A 27,881-nucleotide genomic window follows, 5' to 3' on the forward strand; every position below is an offset into this window, starting at 1 on the left:
TCATACAAGTCTGCCCTGCTGCTTAATTTGGAGATGTGTCCGGCTGTTGAAATCATTGCCATGCTGCTATTGGCCAGTTGTTGTAGTGATTGACAGACAGGAGCACGCCCCCGACCCGACGCTTTATTGTTACTAATGAGCAAATTGTGTGCGTCGCTCTCCTGCGCACAAGTGCTGACAGATCCGGGCTACAAATTACAATTACTCGCTGTAATGTGTGTCCTGCGCCCCGTGTAGTCCGTGTCAGTCTCACTGCTTCCAGCTCGGAGCGACAAGGGAGGGAAGGAAACGTCTCAAGGAAATCGAATCGTCCTGATCCTGCAAAGAAAGGGGATGCCATAGGCACTGCGAGGACTTCTGTGGGAGTCGGGGGAGTAGAGACGGGATGGCAGAGAAAAGACGATCGCCTTGTACAATGAGCTTAAAAGCTCACGCTTTCTCGGTGGAGGCGCTTATAGGAGCAGAGAAGCAGCAGCAGCAGAAGAAGAAGCGCAAACGAGTTGAAGACGGTGCTGTGGAGAGAGTTGCACCAGCGGATGGGACGGACGGCGCTTCTTCTCTGCACCTCCAGCAGCCTGGACCCCCGGAGCTGGAGCACTCAGTGTGCAGCATCCTGACTTCTTGTGAGTCTCCCTTCTCTACAGCGCCCGAGTCTTCTTGCACCTTGTTATCCTTCTATATAATCCACACGTTTCCTAACTGTACTTTCTCTCTATGGCACATTCATCTTCCCTACAGTATTTCCTTTCCTTCTGATACATGTCTTTTCCTAACTGTTTCTCTCCAAGTAAACCAGTCTGCAGATATCCTTCCTGTGTTCCATTGCCCTGCTTTTAGCATCAGCCCTACAACTAGGAAACATGTTCAGATTTTGTCCCTGGTTTTCTACCATTTTGTTTAGTGATCGTTTGTTTGGACAGATATCAGACACAAATCCATTGGTTCTGTTAAAGGGGTTGTTCACCTTTTAACTTCTAGCATGATGTAGAGAGTGATATTCTGAGACAATTTGTTTTCTTTTTTTATTATTTGTGTTTTTTGAGTTATTTAGCTTTTTATTCATCAACTCTTCAATTTGCAAAGTAACTAAGGTCCAAATTCCCCTAGCAACCATGCATTGATTTGAATAAGAGACATGAATAGGAGAGGGCCTCAATAGAAGGATTAGTAATAAAAAGTAGCAATAACAATACATTTGTAACCTTACAGAGCATTTGTTTTTTAGAAGGGAGTCAGCGACGCCCATTTGAAAGCTGCAAAGAGTCAGAAGAAAAAGGCAAATAACTATAAATCTATAAAAAAAAATAATGAAAACCAATTGAAAAGTTGCTTAGAATTGGCTGTTCTATAACATAATAAAAGTTACCTTAAAGGTGAACCACCCCTTTAAAGTCTGTTGTGTTCAGCAAAAATGCGATCTAGTCTTTTATGTATTTGTGTATGCATTATACCTATATACACACAACTATGTGTTTATGGAGAGAGAAAGAGAAGCCTTGATCTTTTTCTATGAATCCCATCGCCAAATGTAATATTTTGGCCACTTATGTATTTTTGTGCAAGCCCTAGATTTCTTTCAGCCTCCACATTACACTTGAAACAGAAGACATCAGCTGAAGAGATCACTGTAATCGCAGGAATATTGTGCATGTGGGAATTCCTAGAGCTATTTGCTCTATTCTCATCATTTGCTCTCTGAAGTAAATCGAAAGGTAGAAAATATAGGCAGAGTCTGAATAGGAAACAGTGCCAAATATACTTAACGTAACAGCTATTTGTCATCTATAGACCGTATCATTTTCTTCTTTTAACTAGATTTATTTACATTCCGTACCAGCTTCAGTGAAAGTGATATAGTTAAAGGTCCTTTGTGTAACTAAATTGTGTGCCGAAATAAAACTTAAATATTGCAAAGTGACGTGTTAAATAGAAATGTTATAGTACGTTTAATTTTCAGAATTGGAAAAAATGCATCCGTTTTCTCCTCTGTATTTGCTCCATGTAGGCGCCAAAAAAATCCTCTAAATATTATATAGATACAGCCTATAGTACGTGGTTGTTTTCATTGCCACCACTCTTTAGAAATGAATACTTTTTACAGGTTTTACTTGATGTACTGTTTGTGATTTATGCAAAGCAACTGAAATGTATTCCACTAGAGGACAAGAAAAATACGCACACATATGTACAATTAACATTTAAAATACAGCTTTACAATATGAGAAATACATTTATATCTATAGTAGCGAGAGCAAAATAATGAAAGTGTTTTAGAAGGAGAAATAATTAAAGCACAATGTGCTACAGTTTGGGCTACACATATTTGTAGTAAGTTATTTTATCATCACGGTTGCAGCCAAATAATGAATCTGTTGCCTATGTGTGTTTATAGAAAATGACCGAGTATAAATGGGCTTCACTAGAATATCTGAATCAATACTGTTTGCACTAGGGTTTGCACCAAGGGGTTGTGTGGGAGGTAGTTAAAAAGATGTGAATAATAATTAGAATTAGCCTTGACCCTCTGGATCTGTCTGCGATTCCAGCACCGTGTGAAGACACCTATGGAGTAGTGAAGCCTGGGAATGGACCTTGTCGTTCTCCCATCACACCTCCCGCAGTGCCATCCCAAACAACTCTAGTCCGTGTGGACCTTCAGGGAGCAGAACTGTGGAAACGCTTCCATGAGATTGGCACAGAAATGATCATCACCAAGGCCGGGAGGTGAGCATTTACCTCAATGTCCCCTAAACCACAGGCCGAGTGGCATGTGCCAAAGTAGTAGAGTGTACAATGGCTAAATTGGGTTTTAGCATTGGGAGAGGTCAAGAGCAGGGTATAAATGAAAATATTGGCCAGTGCTAGTAGCCTATTAATGTCTTCTTGGCCAGACTATCAGACACATGCAATTGATAAAGTTCAGCCATTAGGATACAAGGGTTGGACAAATCCCTAAAACTGTACATCTTCCTGAACCCATGGCCCACGGTAGCCAATAATTACCAGTGAGTATTTGGTAGGAGGAAAGGCGAGCTAATGATATCTGTTATATCTATATGTCTTTAGTGACATCAGAACACTTACTGAACTACAACTCCAGCACCGTGGGACACTGGGATTTGGATGCGCAGGACAGGTTGCAGAGAGTTTGCTAGGGTTACTTTGTGGGGCTCTCAGCCCAGCACATGTGCCAGGAAATTCCAGACTGTGATTAAAATAGATCTACAGCTTCCCAACGACTCTAGTGCTGCCAGAGCTCAGCTGAATGGTAACTGTGACAGGGGCTTCCATAAATCAAGATACTGCCTCTAAATACTGCCTACACTCAATTCCAAGCAATGCGCCCTGGACTCCAACAACTCCCCTTGGTGCGCATTTACTTTTAATATCAGAGGGGCTGCGTTTATTAAACGACAGCAGGCAGATAGATTGATCCCATTATTAAATAATTGTGTTTGTTGGCATTCAATGTAGTAGCTGACCTTTTATTAATCTACCTGCCAGTTAGCTATCAATCGATCTCGTTTTCATTCCCATATACTGAGGGCATTGGCTACAAGTTAAATATAAGATATAATATTATAGCTTTAGCTGAAGTTTTACGCAATAGCATTTATTCACCCCCACTAGAGGAGGTTCACGTCTGTGTGAGCATGTTCCTGAGCCAGCAGAACCGGGTCACTGACACCTAAATTGAATTGTACAGTCTGATGAAGTGAGTACATATGGGCAGTTCATTCCAGGAGCTAGGAACAGCTCGGCCGATCATTGGCGTCACATCCAGGAATTCCTCCCTCGCCTGCACTGACGAGGTTCAAAGCCAGATGTACAAGCAAACCTGGATATCATACAAGCAACCCAGCTTATTAAATATTGCAAAAACAGATTTTATTAAGTCCATATGTTTTGGGCTCAGTTTCCAAATGTGTCTAGCAATGATCTAAATTGTGTTCGAGAGAGAGTACAATGCTGTGCTTGTCCGGCAGGTCCCAGCCAAAGGCTGCCTTTGAGGTACAGGTGCACAGCAACACATCACAACACTTTCCTGCCTGTCACAACTCTGCAGTCGCTGGGGAGCTGCGCTCACTAGTCGTAAATCAGCGCAGTTGCTGCGAACACAGGCGCTACATGGAACTGGATTGCACTCACTGTGCAACACGGGGGGGGGGTCACTCACAGTAGAATTTACAAACTTTTTAGTACCTGTACACTGGCCTTCACTGGGTGCGATGAATGCTAAATATTATATAGTACATATCGCACAAACACATACATAGCGGCCTCTCTGGAAGTCATCCGGCCAATAATGCGCTCATGTTGCTCGGTGCTCGCCAAGCAGATGTGAAGGTAACACAATGTTTCTATTGCAGGAGGATGTTTCCAGCCATGAGAGTGAAAATCACTGGGCTAGACCCCCACCAACAATACTACATTGCCATGGATATACTGCCTGTGGACAATAAAAGATACCGGTAAACAAAAATTGTTTTTTTATAACTGTTTATACTAGTTTTCGTTTTAGAACGTGGATCGGAAAGTATTTAAACAGGAATTAACCATAGGGTGTGGAACGAAAAGGTGCCATTTATTGTTTTTAATATACATAACATATACAGGCGCACAGATGAACGCATTCTAATTAAAACTATACATGCATATAGAAACATTTAAATTAATACAAATAAGCGAAAAGAAAATATTCTGAACGTGATCGTCCTGATACGAACGCTTTTAAGCAACTGCTCTTACTGCAGCGGGTTCTCTGCTCTTACTGCAGCGGGTTCTCTGCTCTTACTGCGGAAATTGCACGATGAGATCGATAGGATAAGTAAAAACACCCTTATCAGTTGAGCCTTGTTTCCCATGACAAATCAGTTAGAATTCTTTACACATGGGGAATGCCTCAGGGTTTTTGGTTCACGAGCCAGCGACCCAACAGGGTTCTGGGGCTAATTAATGCAAATAACCCAACTCATTTGTTTGCTATGGTGTTTATAATAGTAACCCATTGGTTTTATGGAAATCAGGGTACATCTCGGGAAAGTCATTCCTCTGTTTCTTGCACTTTCTGTTGCAGTTTGTGGCTGAAAGTTAAAACAATTATTTTTTTAAAGATTTTTAAATAAGTAGCATTTCTAAATGGGAGCTAAGCCATCCAACACATAATTAAAGTGTAGGGTTCATAAAAAAAATATATATATATATATATATATATATATATATATATATATACATGGTTTCAAAGGGACTATCTGACATGAGATTTTTTTAGCATAATTGTTTTTCCATATTTACTCTACGTACATTTACGAGCTGTATTCCACAGTACTAACTTTTTTCTTGTTGTCCTTTAGGGCTAGTCCACACGGGGAGATAGCGACGCGTTTGCGGTCGCGGCGACAAAGCGCCGCGACAGTCGCCGCGACCGGCGCAGGCGACAGTTTTGTATGGGCGCCTATGTAAAAACGCCTGTGCTAACCACACGAGGCGATGCGCTTTTCAACAGTCGCCTGAAAAAGCCTGGCGAGGCATTTTCAGGCGACTGTTGAAAAGCGCATCGCCTCGTGTGGTTAGCACAGGCGTTTTTACATAGGCGCCCATACAAAACTGTCGCCTGCGCCGGTCGCGGCGACTGTCGCGGCGCTTTGTCGCCGCGACCGCAAACGCGTCGCTATCTCCCCGTGTGGACTAGCCCTTAGGCACTGCATTTTTACACACTATGAAGTCCTGTGCTTGTTATTTATAGTAGCCACTAAAATACAACATATAATATTATCTAAATACTTCATAGTCAGCAGTGCCATTTGAAACTTTCTAAACTACAACACCCTCTCCTGAGTTTGACTTTGTTCAGTTACAAACCGCTACTGCATTTCAATTTTAACACCTAAACAAAATGACAATCACTTGTTTAGAGGCAAATAGCTATGTTTGCTAACTGTAAATTTAGTATGTTTTAAAACAAGTATGTTGTATATTACCTTAATAAATCATGTTTTTTTTGTTAAAAGGCATATTACCATATTTATAGTAAAATGTGCTGTAAGAACCCCTTGTTATAAGTTGTAACCCATAAATAAATAAATATAAGTAAATTGGATTGTGGAAGTTAGAGTAATATTGATAATACGAGTGCATTATGTTTTGTAGTATATTAATTAGAATTATCATGTATTAGTATACATGTAGGTTCCTAAGCTACAGTGGGCTTGATTCACTAAAAAATCACATTTCCTCATTTTTAAAAGTGAAGTGAAGATATTTCCTGATTTACTAAAGCTCCCCATAGACGTGACGATTCTTCTTACCGATTTTAGGGAAGCCCTACCAATCCTTTAAAATTATCGTGCGGTTAGTGGGATTTGAAGGATCGTGCATCTTACGATTTTTCGGCCGACATCTGTCAGGAAATTAATCGGCCAGGTCAAAAAATCTTTGTCGGTCCCAGTGCAATCTATCTATGTTTGCAGGGCCAAGCAGGCAGCTCCCCTTTGTTTTCCTGGCAAATTGGTCTTTTTAGTTGATGGTCATTTCGTACGATTGTACGATTGTTCTGAGAAGATCGTGGTCTCACGATGAGGATTTGATCTTTTAAAAATCTCAACATCTATGGCCAGCTTTAGGAACAATCGGCACTGTTTATAAGCAAATGGTTTCATACACCATTGTTAAAAATGATTATAAGCAGGGGCATAACTACAGCAGCTGCAGGGGGGCCCAGGAGGTATAGGGGGCCCATGAGGCTATAATTAATAAGTAATATCAATATATATTGGTAAAAAAGGACAACCTCTGGATATGTTGGGGGCCTTAAAATTGATTTGCTAAGAGGCCCACTAACATCTAGTTACGCCACTGATTATAAGCATAATTGAAGCTGGGAGCAAAAGGACAGGTTCCTGCAATGTATTGTGGGTACAATTAACCCATTAACCATGGGTGACAACATTTAGAAAAGAAAAAAAAGTGAATTTTATTAAAAATGTAAAAGGTGATATTAATAATAGTCTTTTACATTGGCTCTCCCCCAAACACAATATGGATAGATTTGCCTCCCTTTTATACCTTTTCCTGTTTACACACCTGATATGGTCGTTGCCATATACAAATATAATTGTGTACTGTATATATGATGTGCTAACAACATGATCATCTTCAGTTACACATCTATTCCCATTTATTGTCATCCAGCTACGTGTATCACAGTTCGAAATGGATGGTGGCTGGTAATGCGGATTCTCCTGTGCCACCTCGTGTTTATATACACCCAGACTCCCCAGCCTCAGGGGAAACATGGATGAGACAGGTCATAAGCTTCGACAAACTGAAACTCACCAATAATGAACTTGATGATCAAGGCCATGTGAGTATAGAACCTGGGCAATATCTATAATGAACTGACTCAGGCATATATACTGTATAAATAAACTTGCATTTTCTTAACTGTTAATAGTATTTGCACCATGATTTTATGGTCCAGATTCATTAAAGAGCTTGTACAGTTACTGCATGTCTGGTAGTTAGAATTGTCCGCTATTATCTCAAAAGTCATTGACGTTTTTCCTGCTATTATACATTGGTAAGTTAATTAATGACAAAAGTCACCATATTCACTTAGCCTGTTTCTTTAATCAATTTTAAACGAGAGTTAATATGCAGGGAAACTGGTTCCGTAAACAGGAAGGCACATACTCACTGCATACATTCACACATATAACTTTAAATAAGTCTGTACAATAGTAAGTTACTGTTACTAGCCTATTTTGTGTTGACCGACAATGCATTGCAGTTGCCTGTCATTTTAAATCCGAGTGCTGAACATGCTTATAATAGATTTTATTATTGGATACAAAGTTAAAACACGAGGCAATAAAATTTGTTTATCTTTCCTTACTGAACCAGTCAATATTTCTTCCATTATAAGGATTTTTTTTTTAAAACCCAGTTTATTACACTCCATATTAAGAAATGTTACTGTGTTTAAATTGCCATTTAGCCATTTGACGAATAATAACTGACCCAATAAATCACGTGAGAGATTTAACAAAACTGTTTTCCCAACAGTCGCACATTTATTAATATTCTACTTGCATTTTAACACTTTTAATGCCAAATTCCTGTAATCAAACTTTGATTCTAATTTTTAAAATCATTTGAAAATGTAATTGCTTTTAAAAAGCAAAATATATGTCTAGCTGTTTTCTGCACTCCTGGCTCTCACTCTTGAAACAGTGTTGTAAAACAGCCAATCAAAGCCAAGTAAAAGACAAGGGGTTATGTAATGAAAGACACTAAATTTGCCCTGGGGATGTAATTCATAGCAACCAATCAGCAGATAGAATTTACCGGTCACCTGTTCAAAAGAAAGTATCTTATTGTTTGCTATGGGTTACTGCTCCTGGGCAAACTTAGTGACTTTTATTACATATGGGGGCTAGAAGGGAAAATACCAATATTACACTGTCAGACCCAGAGAACAGTAAGAGATAAACATTATGCTGCTTTTTGTGCCTGAAAATAATTTGTATTTTTGAGGAAAAATATTGAATTCCATTATTTAATACTTATTTTTCTATTTTGTATTTAGTCTCCATTCTCTCAAAACAAAGTAAACTTGTCATACATAAATATGTCTGAGGATTGAACTATCTTTAGAAAGAACACATTTCGTCTCAGTGATTGGATATACTACAGCTTATTTTGCAAATGATGGGGTGGGGAAACTGTAATTTAATATTTCTGTTGGTAAACAGCATCATTATTATATTTAGGTCCCTAAACCATTGCTATTTTTTGTGGATTTAAAAACGAATGTGTGAAATGTGTGTATTTTATAAATATCCACATCCTGGGTGTCTGATTAAATATAAAAGCAATGCACTTCATGGGATGGGGGGTTGTGTGTCTGTGTATATTAGTGGATTTGTGGCAGTGTTGACTACGTAAAATAGTTTGTTGGAAAACATTCTGAATAGATTAACAGTATATCCTATTAATAAACATTGGGAATCACTTTAACAAGGTCACCTAGATTATGTACTAATGAGCATGGCTGAGTCTGCGGGGCCCATTTATCAAAGGAGCAAAGAGAATGCCTCACTTCATTATCCTTTAACTGCTGTGAAACATATGACTAAATGGGATTTTGGACTAGTTAAAGATTGTTCAGGAGAACAATCTCCTCTCCATTTATTAAATAGTCCCAAATCTCTAAAAATAGCCCAGTGTTTTGTTAGAAATGCTGATTTTACCAGCTGCCCCTGTGGACAGAGGAAGGATCCTTCCCATTTCTGTAAGGTATTGGAGCAATTTCAGGTTTTTTTTAACCCTATCCTTTAGAGTTCTAAAGGGGGATGTCATTAAAAATCACAATCATGTTTAAAATGACGTTTTTGCAATGTCTAGCGCTGCTAGCGCTGGCGAATATTACACTAGCAAAGTTTAGCATTAACAATTGCTCTGGAGTTTCGTTAAAAATTTTTGTTCACTTCTGCTCTGGAGTTTCGTTAAAAATTTCATCACAAAATACGATTGCAAAATTTTATTACATATACTGCAAATGTTCGCAAAAGCCATTTGTTCGCAAACCTTGCACGGAAGTCTTTGTGAAGTCATTGAGGTCTTGGTCACTAACATTCACAAGTGTTAGAGTGAAAGAGTACTTAGTAAAATAAGAATTGTATGCACTTTGGGTTAAACTTTGTGTTGTGTCTTTTTCATCCTCAGCAACGATGCTGCGTTCATATTAGCCTGACCCTTGTTTCATTTTGTCTCTGTTTCAGTAATTAACATGCATAGTTTCAGTTTTAAACTTTATAAGCTGCTATTATTTGTCCCTGTTGGATTTCATTTTTACCTAGGGTTCACAGCGCTTATCACAATATTTGTGCCACAAGCAAATTAAAGTAGGAAAGGGCAACATTATGTTCTGTACAGAATGTATTGCTATTTTATAGTCAAATCAAAATGACTGTAGGAATTAAACTAATTGTTGCTATCCTTCCAGGACCTAATTTTCCACATATTCCAATGTATTTATGATGTGTTTTGCAAAACAGTCCCAACAATGAAACAATTGTGCATCTGCAAACAATACACAGCAGAAAGCATAATTAAGAGGGCTCTTGCAATTACAGTGTGATTACTAGCTACCTTTAGCTAATTGCTTCGTAAAGGGCTTAAATATAGTTTTTTTCCCTAATAAACAAATTATAATATCATGGAGACTGTATGTGCTGATGCTAGCCTTTGTTCATACCAAAATAAATAGCCCAGAAGTCTTTTTAGCTAAGTGGCCATTTGCTATTTATTGAAGCAGTATGGCTGTATAATTGCCCATTTGGGGTGTTAAAGGGACACTAGCTGGCAAACACTGTGTTTATTGTGGCTGTAAATTTTGTGTAGCATTTCACATAAATAGAATAGTGTTATAAAATGCGGTAGTAGTGCCCCCTCCCAATTTTTCTTTATAAGTTGTATCTTTCTGTATGTTTAGAGAAACTTATTTCAGGTCATTACGTCATTTGTTTCTACTTTCACCGGATACTAGAATGTTCCTTATTAGCATCGTTATTTCTAGCCGCCAGTAAATTTCCTAGGGGCAGCAAGGGGAAGAATTGCTACTGGTCCCAACACTGCAGTAAGAATACTTAATTAGATACTTACTTAGTATGACTTATCTAGAACATTCACAAAAAAAACTAAAATCGGTCAAGAACTGTTTTGATAATTCTAGAATTTAAAAGAAACTATAACAATTTTAGAATGTTGCGAAGACAGATTGTTAAAACAGATGTATAATTTATGCCAAGCCTTAAAAGGAATTTAAAATAATAGGGCTCATTTATGTCCACAGATGCAAAGAATTAGGCACAGGCCTCACTCAAATATTCAAATATTAGGCACAACTGTGTGTCTATTGTGTCTATTTTGGTGTAATTGCAGTGGATGCAGCAGTTGCACTCGATGCCGATTGCACTCAAAAGTCATCAGGCCAATTGTCATCAACATTTTTCAATAATTATATTTATTGATAAAAAAAGCATTCTTCAAATAGTTGCCAGTTTGCATGGCTTCAAGAGATGTGACATCTGCAAAACTGAGCTCAGAAGTCGAAAGTAATCCAGCATTTAGCTTCTTATAGGTTCTGAATTTTTATGAAATGATTTTCAAAACATTTCCTGGAATATTAAACTTTAATTGTCGTGATTGTTCACCTTGAGTGTTGCCGGGGTGCATAATAAGAGATTGAAACTAGTTTAGGATGTTTTTCAATTCTGTTTTTATAAGGCTCTTCTACTAGATTTAGAGAGTCCTCATTAATTATAAATTAATTTTATTAAATACAAATATTACAAATTAACTTCAAACATGTTGCACTCTTCAAAGACATGAAGATATTCCAACTATATGTATGTTAAACAGGAGCAATGTTAAAAGTATTGTAAAACTCATAGATGCATTTTTGAAAAGCTTCATGCCCCTGCAGAGAGTAACATATTTGAAGTTACTATTTATATAGCATGAACATATTTTGTAGTGCTTTGCACTTAATGCTCTTGATTCAAATAATTTCCAGAAGACCTTAAAGTTAAATTTCCCTGCCACATTCAACACACTAGGATCAATTTTTGTTAGTAGCCAATTTATCTTTCAGTATTATTTTTAGAGTGGGGGGTGAAACAGAAGTAACCAAAGAAGTTATCAGTCTAATTTGGTGTAGGTTCTCCTTTATGGTCCAAAATAACTAACAGATGTACAAAACTGTTGACTTGGACATTCTGCTTCAGCAAATATTTTTTCCACCTCAAACATCACCCTCACTGACTTCCAGGCTCTTTCAGATTGCCACTGACTGAGCTGTCACTGTCTTTCCTTTTATTTCTCTTCTATCTCATTCTCTCTTTCTTCCAACACTAGGCACATATGCACCAGTAAACCATGGCAAAGACTCTCCTTAGCCCTTCTACCTGCAGCTTGCTAAAAAAAAAGGGAATCACTGATTGATTGCAGTGGTTTTCTTCTCATGTGCAAATTTGCCCAGCGTTGGTAAATGATGTCCCTTGCTGACTGCATTTTATATTTTCATCCCTCCATGTGGTCTAGTGGTTCCAATTTAACATATATTAATTAATTAATATTAATGTATTTATTAACTATTACAAATGCTGAACAGTGCTTCACTCTTTTTTAAGCATAGTTTACATCTAAAGCACACATAAACATTTCATTACAGTTTCATTAATTGTCAACTTGAATATACATGTTTTTAGACTATATAATACCTATATTGTTGTAAAGCACCAAAATTCCTATGAAATGTAACATGCTAGCATCAATGAATGCTCTGTTTGTTGAAGCAAAGCACTTTACAGCCTTGTTGATTGTCCAAACCCCTTCCTCACCATTAAACATTTTTGTGGACCACCCTACTAGTCGCTGCTTGGTCTCACACAGCGGGAGCAGAGAGAGAAATAAAAATTTAAATAAAAATATAAACATATCAAAATAAACATATATGTAACGTAAGCAACAGAAGCGCATTTAAATCTTAGTGAAAAAGATTTTGCGTAAAAGATTAAATGTTTTTGGGGAAATTTTCCTTGGTTTTAGTCCACTAATTTGCAGGAGCTCATGGATTACTTAACACACTGTGCACTTCCTGAAATTATATTTTTTCTTATCAAGCAGATGTCATGTGCATGGTGTTTTTGTGACAAACTGTATACAAAAATCATTCCAGACATAATTAATAGAGCAAGGCTTCAGAAAGTGTTATAAGCAATACATAGCTAGTGCACTCCACCCGCTGCATTTTTTATTTTTTGCATTTTACAAATTGCTTTAGCTGATTGCCATGACATGAGGGTTGGAACTAGGGGTAGAAAAGAGGCCTATGCCTAGGATGCAACACTGGGGGGCACCGGGCATGTACCTCTTCTGCTTGCCTTCCTTAGTTTCAGTTCCTCCAGAGGATTAGGCGCAAGAGTCATTTACACTTGGGGGGATGTTTTGTGTTTCGAGTCCAGTACAGAAAATAAGTGGGTGGCCTTGGTGTGGGGGCATGCCTTGGATGCTGGCAACCTTAGGCCTGGCTCTGCATGATATTCACAGATTTCAATGCAAAAATGCATTTTCCACTGCAAAATATGATCTAAATGTCTGCACCCAGGCTGAAGCAATGCCAGTCAGTGCAAAAAGAAGAGAGAGCATAGGTTAGCCACATCTGACAGTAGCCAATTTAGCAATATAAAACTTCTCATATTTTTTAAATGGCTTAGTATTTGGTTCTGGATTCAGACAAATTGAAGGACTTGTTCTGCAGAATGTAGATCTAGGCGTATCACCAAAACAATTTAAAACCCTTTGAGGGCAGACTAAGAGATTTGTCACCAATGGGAAATCTGTTCTACTCATGGGCAAAAAAAATCTCTTTTACAACATGTACCTTTCACTTAACTAACATCGGAATCACTGCATGTAAAGCACATCACATACAGCAATTTGGTATAATCACAGAAAAATACAGAATTAAGAATTATCTGTGATAACACTGGATAGCTGCATGTAAAGTTTTGTCTAGCAATCCATAGCAACTATGTCAGGTGGTATATATGAGTCAGCTGTTTGAAAACACATATCTGACTGGCTGCTTTAGACCTTTTATTACATTACCTTGAGGAAATTTACACAATCAAATGTAATGAGATATAACATATCATCATTTATTGAAAAACAATCCTACCAAAACTTCAAGCAATTCTGGTTGTATAATACATGCTGTTACAAATGTACTGAGTACTACTGGAAATGTGCAAATTGTAAGCGGATACATTTGCTACCTGCCTATATTAGTTCTTATCACTGAAAATTCAAACGTTAAAGGAGAAGGAAAGCTATGGAGTCATTTTATTGCCAATAGATTAGCTGCAATAGTGCAAGCTAGAATGCTATATTTATTCTGTAAAATGTTGTAACATACCAGAGTATAAAAGCTCTAGAAGCTTTCTGTTTGTTTAGGATAGCAGCTGCAATGTTATCTTGGTGTGACATCACTTCCTGCTCACTTATAGCTCTGAGCTCAGATTACAGCAGAGAAGGGGGGGGGAAGAGGAGCAAACTGAGCATGCTCACGCCCGGGGCAAGGAGGTTTAAGCTGAAGGCAGGAAGTCTTATACAGAAGCCCATGTGTACACAATAGAAGGAAAGAAATGCTGTGTTTCTTTTGACAGAGGACTCAGAGCAGCACTACTTTGAGGGTTTACTGGTATATATAGGTGGACCTTTCTGATAAGACTTACTTAGTTTTAACCTTTCCTTCTCCTTTAATACACTGGCAATTGCATTTATGCTCTTAAGTAAACAGAAATTATTCTTACGTACTTATAATGAGGTGTTTTGTAAAAAGCTGCAAAATTTATACCAGGCCTGGTAACTCTTAGTAACCAATCAGCTGGTTGCTTTTACTGTTAACTTCTGATTGGTTGCAAATGATTACTAGACCTGTGGAAAACTTTGTGACTTTTATTACATTGCCCCTAAGTGATTTAGCATATTTACAGCAATGACATAGCTACGTAAAGCCTTTGAAGAACCGTTATATACACTAACATTTTCCTATTGAGTTGTGCTTAGTTCAGGGGATTAACTTGTTTCTTGTAAGGGTTATTTTGTTGCTTTAAAAGAACTGTGATCAGAAAGGATAGTCAGATAGTACTGATGCATTTTGTAAGGCTTGACTACAAGCTCAGGCAGTAATAGCTACATGGAAAGAAGCAAAGCAAAGCAAAGCAAAGCAAGATGAAATAATATACATTCATCTTTTAATATTTCCACTAGTCAAATAAAAGGCAAAATAAAAATAATTTTCAGATGCACCAGGATTTTCACAGGTTCTTCATAAATAGTACATATGGTTTAAAGGAGGAATACTAATAATTATTTTTCAATCCCTAAAAAAGGAAGAGTTAAAAATACTGAGAATAAAAAATATGACCCTGTATTAGGAACATCGTTGTACCGTTACTCGAGTGTTGACCCCTCAACACTGGTCCTTGTCGCCCCTTTGTAATGTAGTTGGCTACAGAGTGTTTATTTCCAGTATTACTATCCATTATTTGATATATTTAAGTATAAATTAATTATATGGAACTACGCAGATGTTCAATCACATCCAGTCACTGTTTCCCAGAGATCTCTATTATGGTGTTGGATGCAGTTACTAATCACAATTTAGGTCCACTTAAATAAACCAAAGACAATACAAATGCTTGTAAATGCAGAGTTGTTTCTTATCCTCATTTATAGTAGGTCATTGCTATTTTGGTAGCAGCAGAATGTGGAACGAGGAACAACCATCCACTTTCTTAACAGTTTAATGAGCATAAAAAAAGACGTAGCCCACATTTATAAGAACCCTTCTTACCATGTTTTCCAACTGAAATGACATTTTTTGGTGTATGTTAGTAGAATACAAAATGTGTACAATCATTTCTGTAAACCTGGTATTAATTCCACGTAAGATTGATTGTAAGCAACATTTCTTCATTATAGAATAAACCAGTAAAAATGATCAGAATGCAGTCATTCAGTTGACTTCAATGGCCCATGGAGTGAATTTTGTCCCAAAAATGCAAGCCTAGCTTTAGGCTTAAAGGGGACCTGTTACCCTAAAAAATAACTCAAAATCCTATTTTTTTATGGTAGTCAAGCAAAGCTTATTTCAATTTTGTTTCTTTTAATCTTTGAATTAATTATAACAGCAAGCAGGCAAGCGCCATTTTCTTGTCTTATTAAGACAAGCTGTAGATCATGCCAAAATCTTGTTTATGTGCTAAAATACGGGACCAGTTGCCCATGCACTGTCTACAAAATTAGATGTTCGGGGGGGGGATGTGGAGAGGGCAGTGACATTTAGCAGGTGCAGAATGGAAAGTGAAAGTAATTACCTGCCCTGCCTCTATGATTAAGACATAGAGGCTGGGCAGGCAATATATGATTGACAGCTGATAGTTGTAAATGTGTTTAGAACAGGTATGGATGTTTTAATTCAAAAAAGAATTTGGGTTTCATGAGTAATTTTAAAAGGACTTTTTACAGCTTTTTATGTCTGGGTGGCAGTCTAAAGATAACATCAGGACTAAGTGATAGTGTCTGTGGTGTCTATATGTTTCAACTGGCACATTCCCTCAATTAACAATATGTGGATTTTCAACTATTTGATACTGGGAGTGCTTTTTTTGGCTGACATTTCCACTGTAAAGTTTTGTAATTTGCGAACTCTGGCTTTAGCTATTGTCAGGGATTAGGTAGGTTGGATCCGCTTTCTGGGGGTAAAGCAACCCACGGCACATTCACAACTCATGAGAGTGTAGTCTCTTTTTAGCAGTTTATTTTCACTTGCAGCAAAGAAACAAAATAAACAGTTCAAAATAAAATTCTTGCCACTTAATGAACTTTTAACTAACACAGGTCAGTGGTCCGAACTTACTAGGAGTAGGCCTATCGCATATCTCCCCAAAACAGAGAATATTCAGAAAACAAACAAACCTTGGGGTGATTTCAAGCCTCTCAGTGAGCTCACATTGGCAGCTTTCCTGTGTCTTTCCCCAGACTGGAGCTCTCTCACTTTGGCTTGAACTGCCTTTTTAATTATCCAGCTGAGCTGCCTCAGGAAAACACAAAAGACCGGGTTGGACTAGCAGTCCTTGGACCACTTTGTTAGCAACCTGGGAGATAAATAATCCCCATCTTGGACTTTCCCAGGTATCCTGATAATGACCTCACCACACTATATATAATGAAAGAAAATATTCATTATGACATTGGGGTTCATTATCCATATAAACATTCAGCAGCTCAGATAGTTCTATAAGACCTATTTTATAATTATAAAAATAATAATAATTTTATATAATAACCAAAGGACAACATACATTACAAACTCCTTTTTTTATGAATCACATACATTTTACTTAGTTTAGATCTAATTAAGAGAAGGAGCAATAGTGGAATTAACAAATCTGGTAGTTTACAGTGAGTACTAATCAAGACAACAAATAAACCCATAAAAAAGGTATAAAAAGGTATAAAATAGTTAAAGGTACACAGTCACCTCACCATCCAGAAGTTCTGCTTTGTGCAAACTTTATACAAGTTGCACAATTTTTAAAATTCAGGAAACTCTCAACTTTGTGAATTCACTGGGTTGTCTTCCAGCATTCCCCTGGTGCCTGCATGCTAGCCTATGATTGTGTGTGCATGCAGGTAGTAGGCAGTGATTGATTCATGACTGATCATTATTATTCATGTATTTATATAGCATCAACATATTTACACATTGCTTTACAGAAATCATATATCATTATCATCAGTCCTGCCCAAGCGAAGCTTACAATTCATGGTCCCTATGTCATTCACATACAGTAGGGTTCATTTTATCCTGCTTGTATGTTTTTGCAATGTGAAAACAAACCAATGGACCAATCATGCTACACCCAATCCCATGATATCCACTTAGAACAAAACCTTATCTGGCCATCATATGGCTTCTCTAGACTCTTTGTTCTGGTTCACATCGTATAAAATTAAATAAAGTCTTTAGAACAGATTCAGATGTTCAGAGCTATTCAATTGTTGGACCACAGCCTATATGACGAAAAGTGTTACCTGATCTATCAGACATGACAGAGGAAGCAGTAAAGATAATAATTATAATCAAAAGCCACATGCGGTAGTGTTAGATCCAAATAAATGTATTTGCTTAAATACACAGTTTTCGGTGACTTAATTAGAAGCAAGTGGCTCTTTTCCTTGTAACTAAAAGCAATTGCGCCTGTTGTTTTCATGGAACACTTGATTAATTGGAACATTGCACCAGCAGGATCTTAGCTGAGGAAATTACTGGTTCTATCACACTTTGTTCATCTCAACCAAGATTTTAAAAGTCACAGACTTGTAAATTAATTCTTTTTTAGCTTTTGAAGTTTCAGTATGAAAATAAAACCACAGTTTCAAAGACAATCAGGATTGGCATCTAGTTGTGAATAATTAAGATCAGAAAAAAGTAAAAATGCAGTTGTATCTAATTGAAAGCTAAATATGAAGTTAATTTATTCCTAATGCATTACAGCAGAGCACCTTTCTTATTAAACAACAGACAAAATATGTTACAGATCATCCTTCATTCGATGCATAAATACCAGCCCCGTGTCCATGTCATCCGCAAAGACTGTGGAGAAGAACTGTCACCAGTGAAACCCATTCCTGTTGTGGAAGGGGAGAAGGCTTTCTCATTCCCAGAAACCATTTTCACCACTGTGACTGCATATCAGAATCAGCAGGTATTTCATGTGATGGGCTTGTCCATATTTCTGAAGAGTTCCCTGGGGTTCTCATGGGAGCATGAGTTATTTAGCCCTAACAATGTACAAAATATATTGCATTGGAGATTCAACATTAGAAAAGGAGCTCCCACCCCCTCCATCCTATGCAACTGATACTGGTATATATAAATACAGTGTGTATATATGTGTATACACATTTTTGGAAACTGAAAGAGAAGACTCTATAGACAGGGGCAAAAATATATTCAGGACGAAAATTGGGCAGACATTAATCCATCAGGTTTTAAAATCCTGCTGAACAATGTCCACATTGTCACATTGATGTGGTGCTTGTCCAGTGGGTCCCAATGTAGGATATGATCATTGGCCCCAGAATATTATTATTTTTTTATTAGTGTTGTTAATTCTTTGTTTAACATCTTTGTATGCAAATGGTGCATTAAATCTCTATGCTTTGCCAGCCAGGGGGCTCCGACATAATCACATTGCAGGGAGGCACAGGCAATGCTCTAAAGCAGGGGTCCCCAACCTTTTTTTTATTCGTGAGCCACATTTGAATGTAAAAAAGAGTTATAGAGCAACACAAGCATGAACAATTCCATTGGGATGTCAATTAAGGGCTGCTGTTGGCTGTTTGGTAGCCCCTTTATGGACTGGTAGCCTACAGGAGGCTCTATTTGGCAGAACACATGGTTTTTATGCAACCAAAACTTGCCTCCAAGCTGGGAATTCAAAAATAAGCACCTGCTTTGAGGCCACTGGGAGCAACATCCAAGGGGTTGGTGAGCAACATGTTGCTCACGAGCTACTGGTTGGGGACCACTGCTCTAAAGAGTGCACACCACTTCTCTTGCTGTTTTTCTATCCATTGATCCAATTGGCTGAATCACCTCAGCCAATCAGATCAAGGAAATACAAATGAATAAAACATATACAGTAGCAATGCCTATGCTTCTTCTACTCTGCTTGTGTCATCATTCTGATGTAGACAGGGCCTTAGACAATCAGGGTGTCAGTGATTCTTCTGCCTTAGTCTGAGAGAAGAGATCTAGGGATCTATGCAGCAGTACCTTTACAGGTAGCAAAAGTGAAGAGGTATCTAAATAATTTGCAATCAACTAACATTTTATGTGTGTTTTCAGGTTTGATAAAGCACTTTATGTTAAAATGAACTTCATTATGTAACTATGTATTTTCCTAGATAACACGACTAAAAATTGACAGAAATCCCTTTGCTAAAGGATTTAGAGACTCAGGACGCAACAGGTTAGTGCCATGGTTTTTAACCAAATATATTTTTGTATATAATATACTTATGGGGGAACCTGCTGGATGGAATTCCAATACACACGAGTGATAATTTCTTGGCTATCATTCAGCCCATATTCTTTAGCTGTTCAACGCTAGTCTGCTTATGTGGTCATCGAAACAGCTTGTGCTTGGGCTGACCATGACAATTTGAAGGTGGGAGGGAACAACTTAGGTTTCCGTTATATAGAACTAGTGGGCCCAGCAAACTTTTTCTTGTCGCTTCTGCATTGGTTGCACCATGCAAAGTTCCACTACTTAGGTAGTGCACAAGGCTACATTTTATCTGATGCTCTGGAGAACATAGAGGAAATATATCATCAGCTAAAGGTGTTAGGTCTGTGCTAGCTTAAAAAAAATTAAACTATATTTTTATATTAGGATTACAAAGTTGCCTTTAATTTAGATAACCACTAGGTAACCATTTTTGATATTAAAATAAACACGGGTGTTAATATATTAAGTGAGCTAAATAAACTTCTAGCAAGCTAACCGAAACCAAAATGTATTTCCTCAAAAGCAATGAAGCAAGGGCTTGAAAGTGTTTTCCGGTCAAGGGTGGATATATATTGGATGTCCTTAGAATCAGAAGTTTGACCAAATGATTTCTTTTTTTATATTCACGTGTAATTATTAACATAATTATGATCACTTTTTGAAAAGATGTATTTAAAGGGATTCTGTAATGATTTTGATGGTGTAGTTTTTATTTCTAATTTACACTGTTTACACTGCAAATAATTCACTCCATGTAAAATGTCATTCCTGAACCAGCAAGTGAATATTTTTTAGTTGGAATATTGGTATGTAGGCAGCCATCTCAGGTCATTTTGCCCGGTCATGTGCTTTCAGAAAGAGCCAGCACTTTAGGATGGAACTGCTTTCTGGCAGGCTGTTGTTTCTCCTACTCAATGTAACTGAATGTGTCACAGTGGGACCTGGATTTTACTATGCATTGCTGTTCTTAGATCTACCAGGCAGCTGTTTTCTTGTGTTAGGGAGCTGCTATCTGGTCACCTTCCCATTGTTCTGTTGTTAAGATGCTGGGGGGGTGATATCACTCCAACTTGCAGTACAGCAATAAAGAGTGACTGAAGTTTATCAGATCACATGACTGGGGGCAGCTAGGAAACTGACAATATGTCTAGTGCCATGTCAGATTTCAAAATTAAATATTGTTCTTTTGAAAAACGGATTTCAGTTCAGAGTCTACAGCACTATTAACTGATGCGTTTTGAAAAAACATGTCTATTTTCCACTGCTGGAATAGCCAGTGTAGCCATCTTTGCATTTTTTTCATTTCCAAAATGTTAAGCTGGGCTAACATTTTAATAATTAGGTGCCTAGGGCTCTAATAGAAATTCACTGTAGTTCCAGTGTTCAAAATTGTTCAAGAGCACCAGACACTAGGGGGGTTATTTACTAAGCTCCGAATACCCGAAATTCCCTGAAATCCGAAAAATTAGTAATTTTTTTAATAAAATCGGACTTTTAAAAAAAATCAAAATTTTTCGGAATTTATTAAACCCCAAGGGCTAAAAAGCCAGAATATAAAAACATGGCATCTCAAACCTGTCGAGGTTGCATAAAAGTCAATGGGAACAGTCCCATTGATTTTTGGTTGTGTCGGGGGGTTTCGGGCAATTTGATGATGTTTTCTGAGCTTTCGGGTGAAAACGATGAGCTTTTCCCGCAAAGCAAATTTTCAGGAAAATGTAATGATAAATAAGCATTAAAAACCCGAGCGGGTTGGATCGGAGTTTGTAGCAGCCGAAATTGAGATAAATTCGGACCTTGATAAATAACACCCTAGGTGTTGGGCGTTTACACATTTAACACATTCTGATTAAAAAGAGAATTAAAAAACAATTTCAGTGAAATAAAGCATACATAGAATGATGAAAAGGAACATTACTATAAAGCTGTCTGTCAGTCATTTTTATATGTATTATATTATACTTACATAAATATATCTATATATTTCAATTTGCCTGTACTAGAAATAAATAGCATTATCCATGTGCCAGGAGTAATAAAAATAATTGTCGCCTATTTTAAGAAACTGCGTTTTTACTCCTTCATTACTTAAGCTTCCTTTGGGAGAAAAAAAAACTATTTATTCATTTATAAAAAGGAATGTTTATTCCCTCAAGTCTCTCCTGTTTGTTTGATCTGCAAGAGGGGTGACAGGGTAAAATCTGTTTTAGTTTAGTACGTGATTTAATCATGGCTCAGAATTAGGCTAGTTACATCTACGACCTCAGGACCCAGGTTTCACAGATTTTTACAGTCGGTAGACTACAAAGAATTCAAGTTGAAAAGAAATTCAGCTTGTTTAATACTCACTGCTCTAAAGCAAGTGACCAAAAAAAATAAATAAATGGATGAAAAGGAGAAGGCTCACGGTTTCTCAAAGCATAATTAATAAACCTGAAAACACTTCTATAACATAACATTACAAAAACCATTGCCCTATTTTATATATAAATATGTATAAAATGATCCACAGAGGAAATTAAACTGGGCGTAGAAAGGGTAAAATAAATGACACCTTTATTAGTAGAGTCAGCCACATTAAAATGGGCTTTTAAGACCATTTAAACATATTCAGGCTTGGAACAGGAAAACTGAAGGGTTTAGGAATGTTTAGTTTATAATAAAACTCACATATTCTGAAATCTGCAAAAAGATCTGCCCAAGGCATAGCACATGAATTATGTGACTGCATCTGCTAAAAATCTAAAAACATTTGCACAGTACGTTTTTGTTATATGTGGCAACATTTTTACAATCTGTAATAAATATTCTTTATCTGGAAATGAGTAATTAAAAGTATGATAATGTCTACATAACTTGCTTTATTTTTAAGATACAAACGAATATATTAGTCAGTTATAATTAATCAACAGTGGGTTTATTTTCCTGCCTTTCTGGCAAAATTGGCTAATATTTTATATTTTTCTTTGCCAGTTATTTTTTTCTTTTACAGTTTTACAAGCCTGGCTATTACGATACTATAATTTATTTAACCTTACTTGCATTAAGTAAATAAAAAAAAACCATGGTCTCAAGATTAATCTTGGGTCAGTGTTATTTGTTTTTCATATGAGCAGAAACAACCAATTGTAAATGAAAGCATTATGTTCAGAAATGTTAATGCCTGAATTTATCTGTTCCCTTACTAAATAGAGCAGAGCAAATATAGAACATTTTCGGCATGCACTCTAAGAATCAGCAGGCAGCGGTGACGTTATAAAAGCATTTTATTTCCCAAACAATCCTCTTCCTATCGCGTTTCATGTGGTCCCACATGTACTCATAGGAATAAATAAAGCATACTTGTCTGAATAATAATTTAATCTTAAATGATAATGAAATCTACAATTATTTGTGTAATTAGACGTTATCCAGTAAAATTTCTTAACTTGAGCTTTTGTTTAAGTGATTTTGAATTGTACAGCTCATAGCAGTTGTGTATAACTAACAATGATATTTGTACTTAAAACCAAATGTGTATAAAAGAACAGCACACTGCTTGACAACATTATAAGTATGTATAACTTTAACAATTTTAAAAGTTACATTGATCTAAAAATGCAACATGTATCAATTTATTTTCTTGTAAATAAAAATAAATACGGCTGGCAACCTTTTCATGTCAAAGTATTTGTCAATGCATTTCTTTATAAAAACTTATTATGATGTACAAATCGGAATTATAGCTTAATTTGAAAAAATGCTGGAGGTTAAAGTAATGATTTTATTATTTTGGATTTTTGGATTCTCTTGTCAGCCAAGTAAAATAGTTTAGCTAAAATGTAATTAGCTCTTTTATACAGAATTACATTGTCTTGAAATTCCCGTATGGTTGTGGGGTTTATTTAAGTGCCATCAGCAGCTAAAACCGTTAATATATATCCTGCAGAATATTAGCAAAGTGAAAGCAAATTTATGTGCTGAGAATAAAGTTCCATTCTTTAGTTAATCCTAGAGTTTGACCCTATAAAACGTTAAACCAGGAAGGCAAAATAATGTCTACACTACAAACAATTGTAACTATTTCACTAAATAAATTTAGCCATTTGATTGCATAAATGAAATTGGTGATAAAATGTGGAAATTGTTTGAAAGCATCTTGTATAAATTATCGCTCTGGCTATACTTCTCCAGGAGGTAGCTTTTATCTCCTATTTAACCAGAAGTGAAAAGTCTGGGTTACTGCTGAAATGAAGGTATTTTTTTGTTTAGCTTCAGCTAATAAAGGCTTTATGAGGGTTGCCTGTACAATATCTTGAATCTCTGAGAAAGCTTGATATAAAACTATTTGGTTGTTATAATATGACTCTAAAGCTTGCATTAAATAAAAACAAATTGCCTGCAATAAAATAGTTTTAGAACTTCATAATTACTTTAAATATTTTTTCCATGGTAAAAACCACATTTATACATTTTTATTATAGCAACTTTTTTGTAGACTCATAAATAAGTCACTATTGAGAGCTGGAGATAATGGACCTTTGTAAAGCTAATCTCAAATGATTTTAGATATATAGTTATTTAATTTTAAATAAGATTCTATATGCAGGTATGGGACCTGTTATCCAAAATGCTCGGGACCTGGGGTTATCCAAATAAGAAAGCTTTCTGTAATTCGGATCTCCATATTTTCAGGGGATTATTTACTAAAGTCCGAATTTTTCTGGTCGGGAAAAAACATTTTTTTTTAGATTTATTGTAACTTGAGCCTGCTAAAGTCGGATTCAGAAAATCTCAAACCTACTGAAGTCATGTAGAAGTCAATGGCAGATGTCCCTTTTAAAATTGGAAGATATCATGATTTGCACTTGTTTTTGTATGATAATACAAATAATTTGTGGGTTTCAGATGATAATCAGAAAAAATTTGAGTTTTTGGGTGTTAAATCTAAAAAAGTTGTATGATTCAGATTTTTTCACACACCTGATTTTTTCGATTTCATTTATTGATAAACAAGGTAAAAATGTGCACAGGGGGTTTGGTCGAAGTGGTTTTACTGAAATAATGAGAAATGTAAAATTTTTTAGTAAATAACCCCCTAAATCTACTAAAAAATAAACACATTTATCAAAGGTTGAATTTCAACTTTAAATTTGAATATACTCCAAATTTGATTGGGGGGTTAATTAATAAGATAATCGAATATCTAAAACTCACACAAATTTTACCAACTCGAAAACTCAAATTGAATTCAAATCGAATTTGACTAAACTCGATTCAAATTTTTTCTCTGAAAAAACTCGAATGTCAGGAAGGCTAGTTACATGTCCAAATTGGTCCCTGGACCTCTCCCATTGACTTATACATAAACTTGGCAGGTTTTAGGTACGATTAGTCGAATTCAAATTTTTAAAGGGCCAGAGTATGATAAATTTTGAAATTTGAATTCATAATAAAACTTGAATTGAGTTTGGATAATTCACAATTCGAATTTGAGAGTTTTGAACATTAAAAAAATTTAGAAAAATCAAATTCGAATTTTTAATTCGACCCTAATAAACCAAATTGTTTGCATCCAATAAGGAGTGATTATATCTCAGTTAGTGTCAGGAGCAACATACTGTTTTATTATTAGAGAAAAAAGGGAAATCATTTTTAAAAAGAAATTAAAAACTTAAATGGAGTGATAATGGAACCCCACCTGTAAAGTGCTGGTTTGTAACTGTAGTTAAATATGTATATTTAAATTAATCTATTATGTTTCTGTATTGAAAATTAGAATGGGGTTAGAAGCACTTGTTGAATCATATGCATTTTGGAGACCATCTCTCAGGACACTGACATTTGAAGATATACCTGGAATTCCAAAACAAGGTAAACACAAAATAATTTGTTGTACTATTAATTACAGAAAATTGCAGTGAAAGGGTGGACAAGATAATGCTTTTTTTCTCTTTAGCCTGAGATATGGGGGACACTGAGTGGTAGGGAGGACTTTTCTTACTCTAAGATATAATGCTGTAATTTTACTTAGCCTGAAGAATAAGAGGTACTGATGGGTTGAGATGGTTCTCCTTACTCTCAAATGTAATATTGGGTCACTCGACTGATAATAGAATATTTACTGATAATTAAAGGGATTTTTTTGGCCCTTTGAGGGTAAATATGATAATTATTGTTCAGTCCTGGAGGACAATAGTAAAGCAGGTGGGCTAATATTTGCTGCAAATTTGGCCACTACATAGGCAGCAGGTTATTGGGTGTTGTATCAAATTTGACTGTTATCTGCCCATGGATCATCCAGATATGTATTTAGCAGGTTAATTAAGATCCATATTGGGCCATTGATGAGGTTCTCTCCTGAGAGGTCTTCATAAACCCTTATAATGACCTGATCCTTGGACCAGCCAAAAGTGGCCAAATTAAGCAAATATCTGCTTATTATTTGACCTTATAACAAACAGATCTTTACATTTATAGCCTTCTTAAGTCTAACCTGAAATCTGGTCTAATAATGCCTCCCATGAATTTCATATTCAGCAATATGTGAATGGCAAAGAGAGCTCTACATAACCAAACAGATTATTATCTTAAACTATGGTCTGTTTGGGAACTAAGGGGATATGCAACTCTGTAAGAGACCATCCCTATGAACAGGGGAATACCCCAAAAATGCAATCCTTGATCATTACATATGGTAAAACTTTGACTGTAACTGTTAATTGCCAAATACCATCTGTGACAAAATCCATTTATCAATGAGTGATATGTAAACTGTATATCAAACTCTAAAATATCCAACTGCTTTATTTCCTTCCTTCCTTATTTCTTTTCTTTTTCCTACTTTTGATTTCTTCCATAAAACTGCAAGTTACAAAAAAAGAAATGTATCATTGTATCAATGTATCAATTTAGAAAATGTTTACAGAGTCCTCAACCCCCCCTCCCACATCTGCTCCTTGGAGATATGAGGAGATAAGAAATAAAACTTTAAGCTCCAATGGGCCAGATTCAATTTCTCACATGAAAACTCATAGACAATATTCAATTTGAGGAGAAAAAACTTTTCTCTTCATTCCCTTCCATTTTTTCCCGTAAAATTTTCATGTGATAAACAGTGAGATATGTTTTTGTGAATTGAATTGCATCTCAAATTGAATTTCATCCATGAGTTTTCACTTGATAAACCTTTTTTCTCAATGGATCAATCTGGCCTATTTTAGAAAATCAGTCACAAATAGAACAATGAAAAAAAAAATCTTTTTTTTTCTGGTGAACAATCTGAAAACAACTGAACCGAAAAACGGTTATGTAAAAAGGTGTAATGACAATGAGATTATAGTTTGCCTTTATAAGAGATCTATCATTGATACAATTGTTCCTTTTTACTAGAGAATACATGCTTAATCCCCTGTTCCTTTAAATACACTTAATTATAAATGTATTTATTTGTTTATTTATTTGTATTTATCTCTACTTTCAGGATCTGGACCTGCAAATAGCCATGCTCATATGTTGCCAGGTTCTCCCTGCTCATCACCTGCATTCCATATTGGTGCAAACAGTCAGCTTTGTGGCCTGACTCCAGCAGATTACTCAGCATGTGGTCGATCAAGTCTTGCACTTAACAGATACAGTACAACACTAGCTGAGACATACAGCAGACTTACAAACTCAACAAGTGAAAGTTTTGCACAAAGGACCCCTTCCTATGTTGGCATGTCCATGAACGGAAATGACAATGACACTTTTGGATGTCCCCAAACAAGTTTATCAATGCAGATTTCAGGAATGTCTCCACAGCTCCAATACATTATGCCTTCTCCAACAAGTAATGGCTTTAGTAGCAGCCAACCACACCAAAGCTCTTACAATGCATTCAGATTACACAGTCCATGTGCTTTGTATGGGTACAACTTCTCCACATCGCCTAAACTGGCCTCTAGCCCTGAAAGAGTTCTCTCTTCACAAGGAAGTTTTTTAGGTTCTTCTCCAAGTGGTACCATGACTGATCGACAGATTCTCCCACCTGTGGAAGGTGTACACCTCCTAAGCAGTGCTGGACAACAACATTTCTTTGACTCTAGAAGTCTTGGAGGTTTAACTCTTCCCTCTTCTCAAGTATCTGCACATATGGTTTAATGGAATGCACATTAGGAATGTGTCTCCTCCCTTACAAGAACTTGTCTTTCTATCATTTAGTATGTATATATTTTATAACAAAATGCACTAAACTTCTCTTTATTAACTATG

At 36.4% G+C, this 27,881-nt stretch overlaps 1 protein-coding gene across 1 annotated transcript; it reads left to right on the plus strand.

Annotated features, from left to right (window-relative positions):
- Positions 1–27,881, plus strand: tbx18.S (T-box 18 S homeolog). Its single transcript, XM_018265459.2, has 8 exons — positions 1–623; positions 2,547–2,724; positions 4,371–4,472; positions 7,192–7,363; positions 18,174–18,341; positions 19,546–19,610; positions 25,408–25,502; positions 27,112–27,881. Exons 1-8 carry the CDS (start codon positions 386–388, stop codon positions 27,768–27,770), a joined length of 1,677 nt encoding a protein of 558 aa, XP_018120948.1. The 5' UTR covers positions 1–385; the 3' UTR covers positions 27,771–27,881.

The sequence above is a fragment of the Xenopus laevis genome, chromosome 5S, assembly GCF_017654675.1.
Source record: "Xenopus laevis strain J_2021 chromosome 5S, Xenopus_laevis_v10.1, whole genome shotgun sequence".
NCBI lineage: Eukaryota > Metazoa > Chordata > Amphibia > Anura > Pipidae > Xenopus > Xenopus laevis.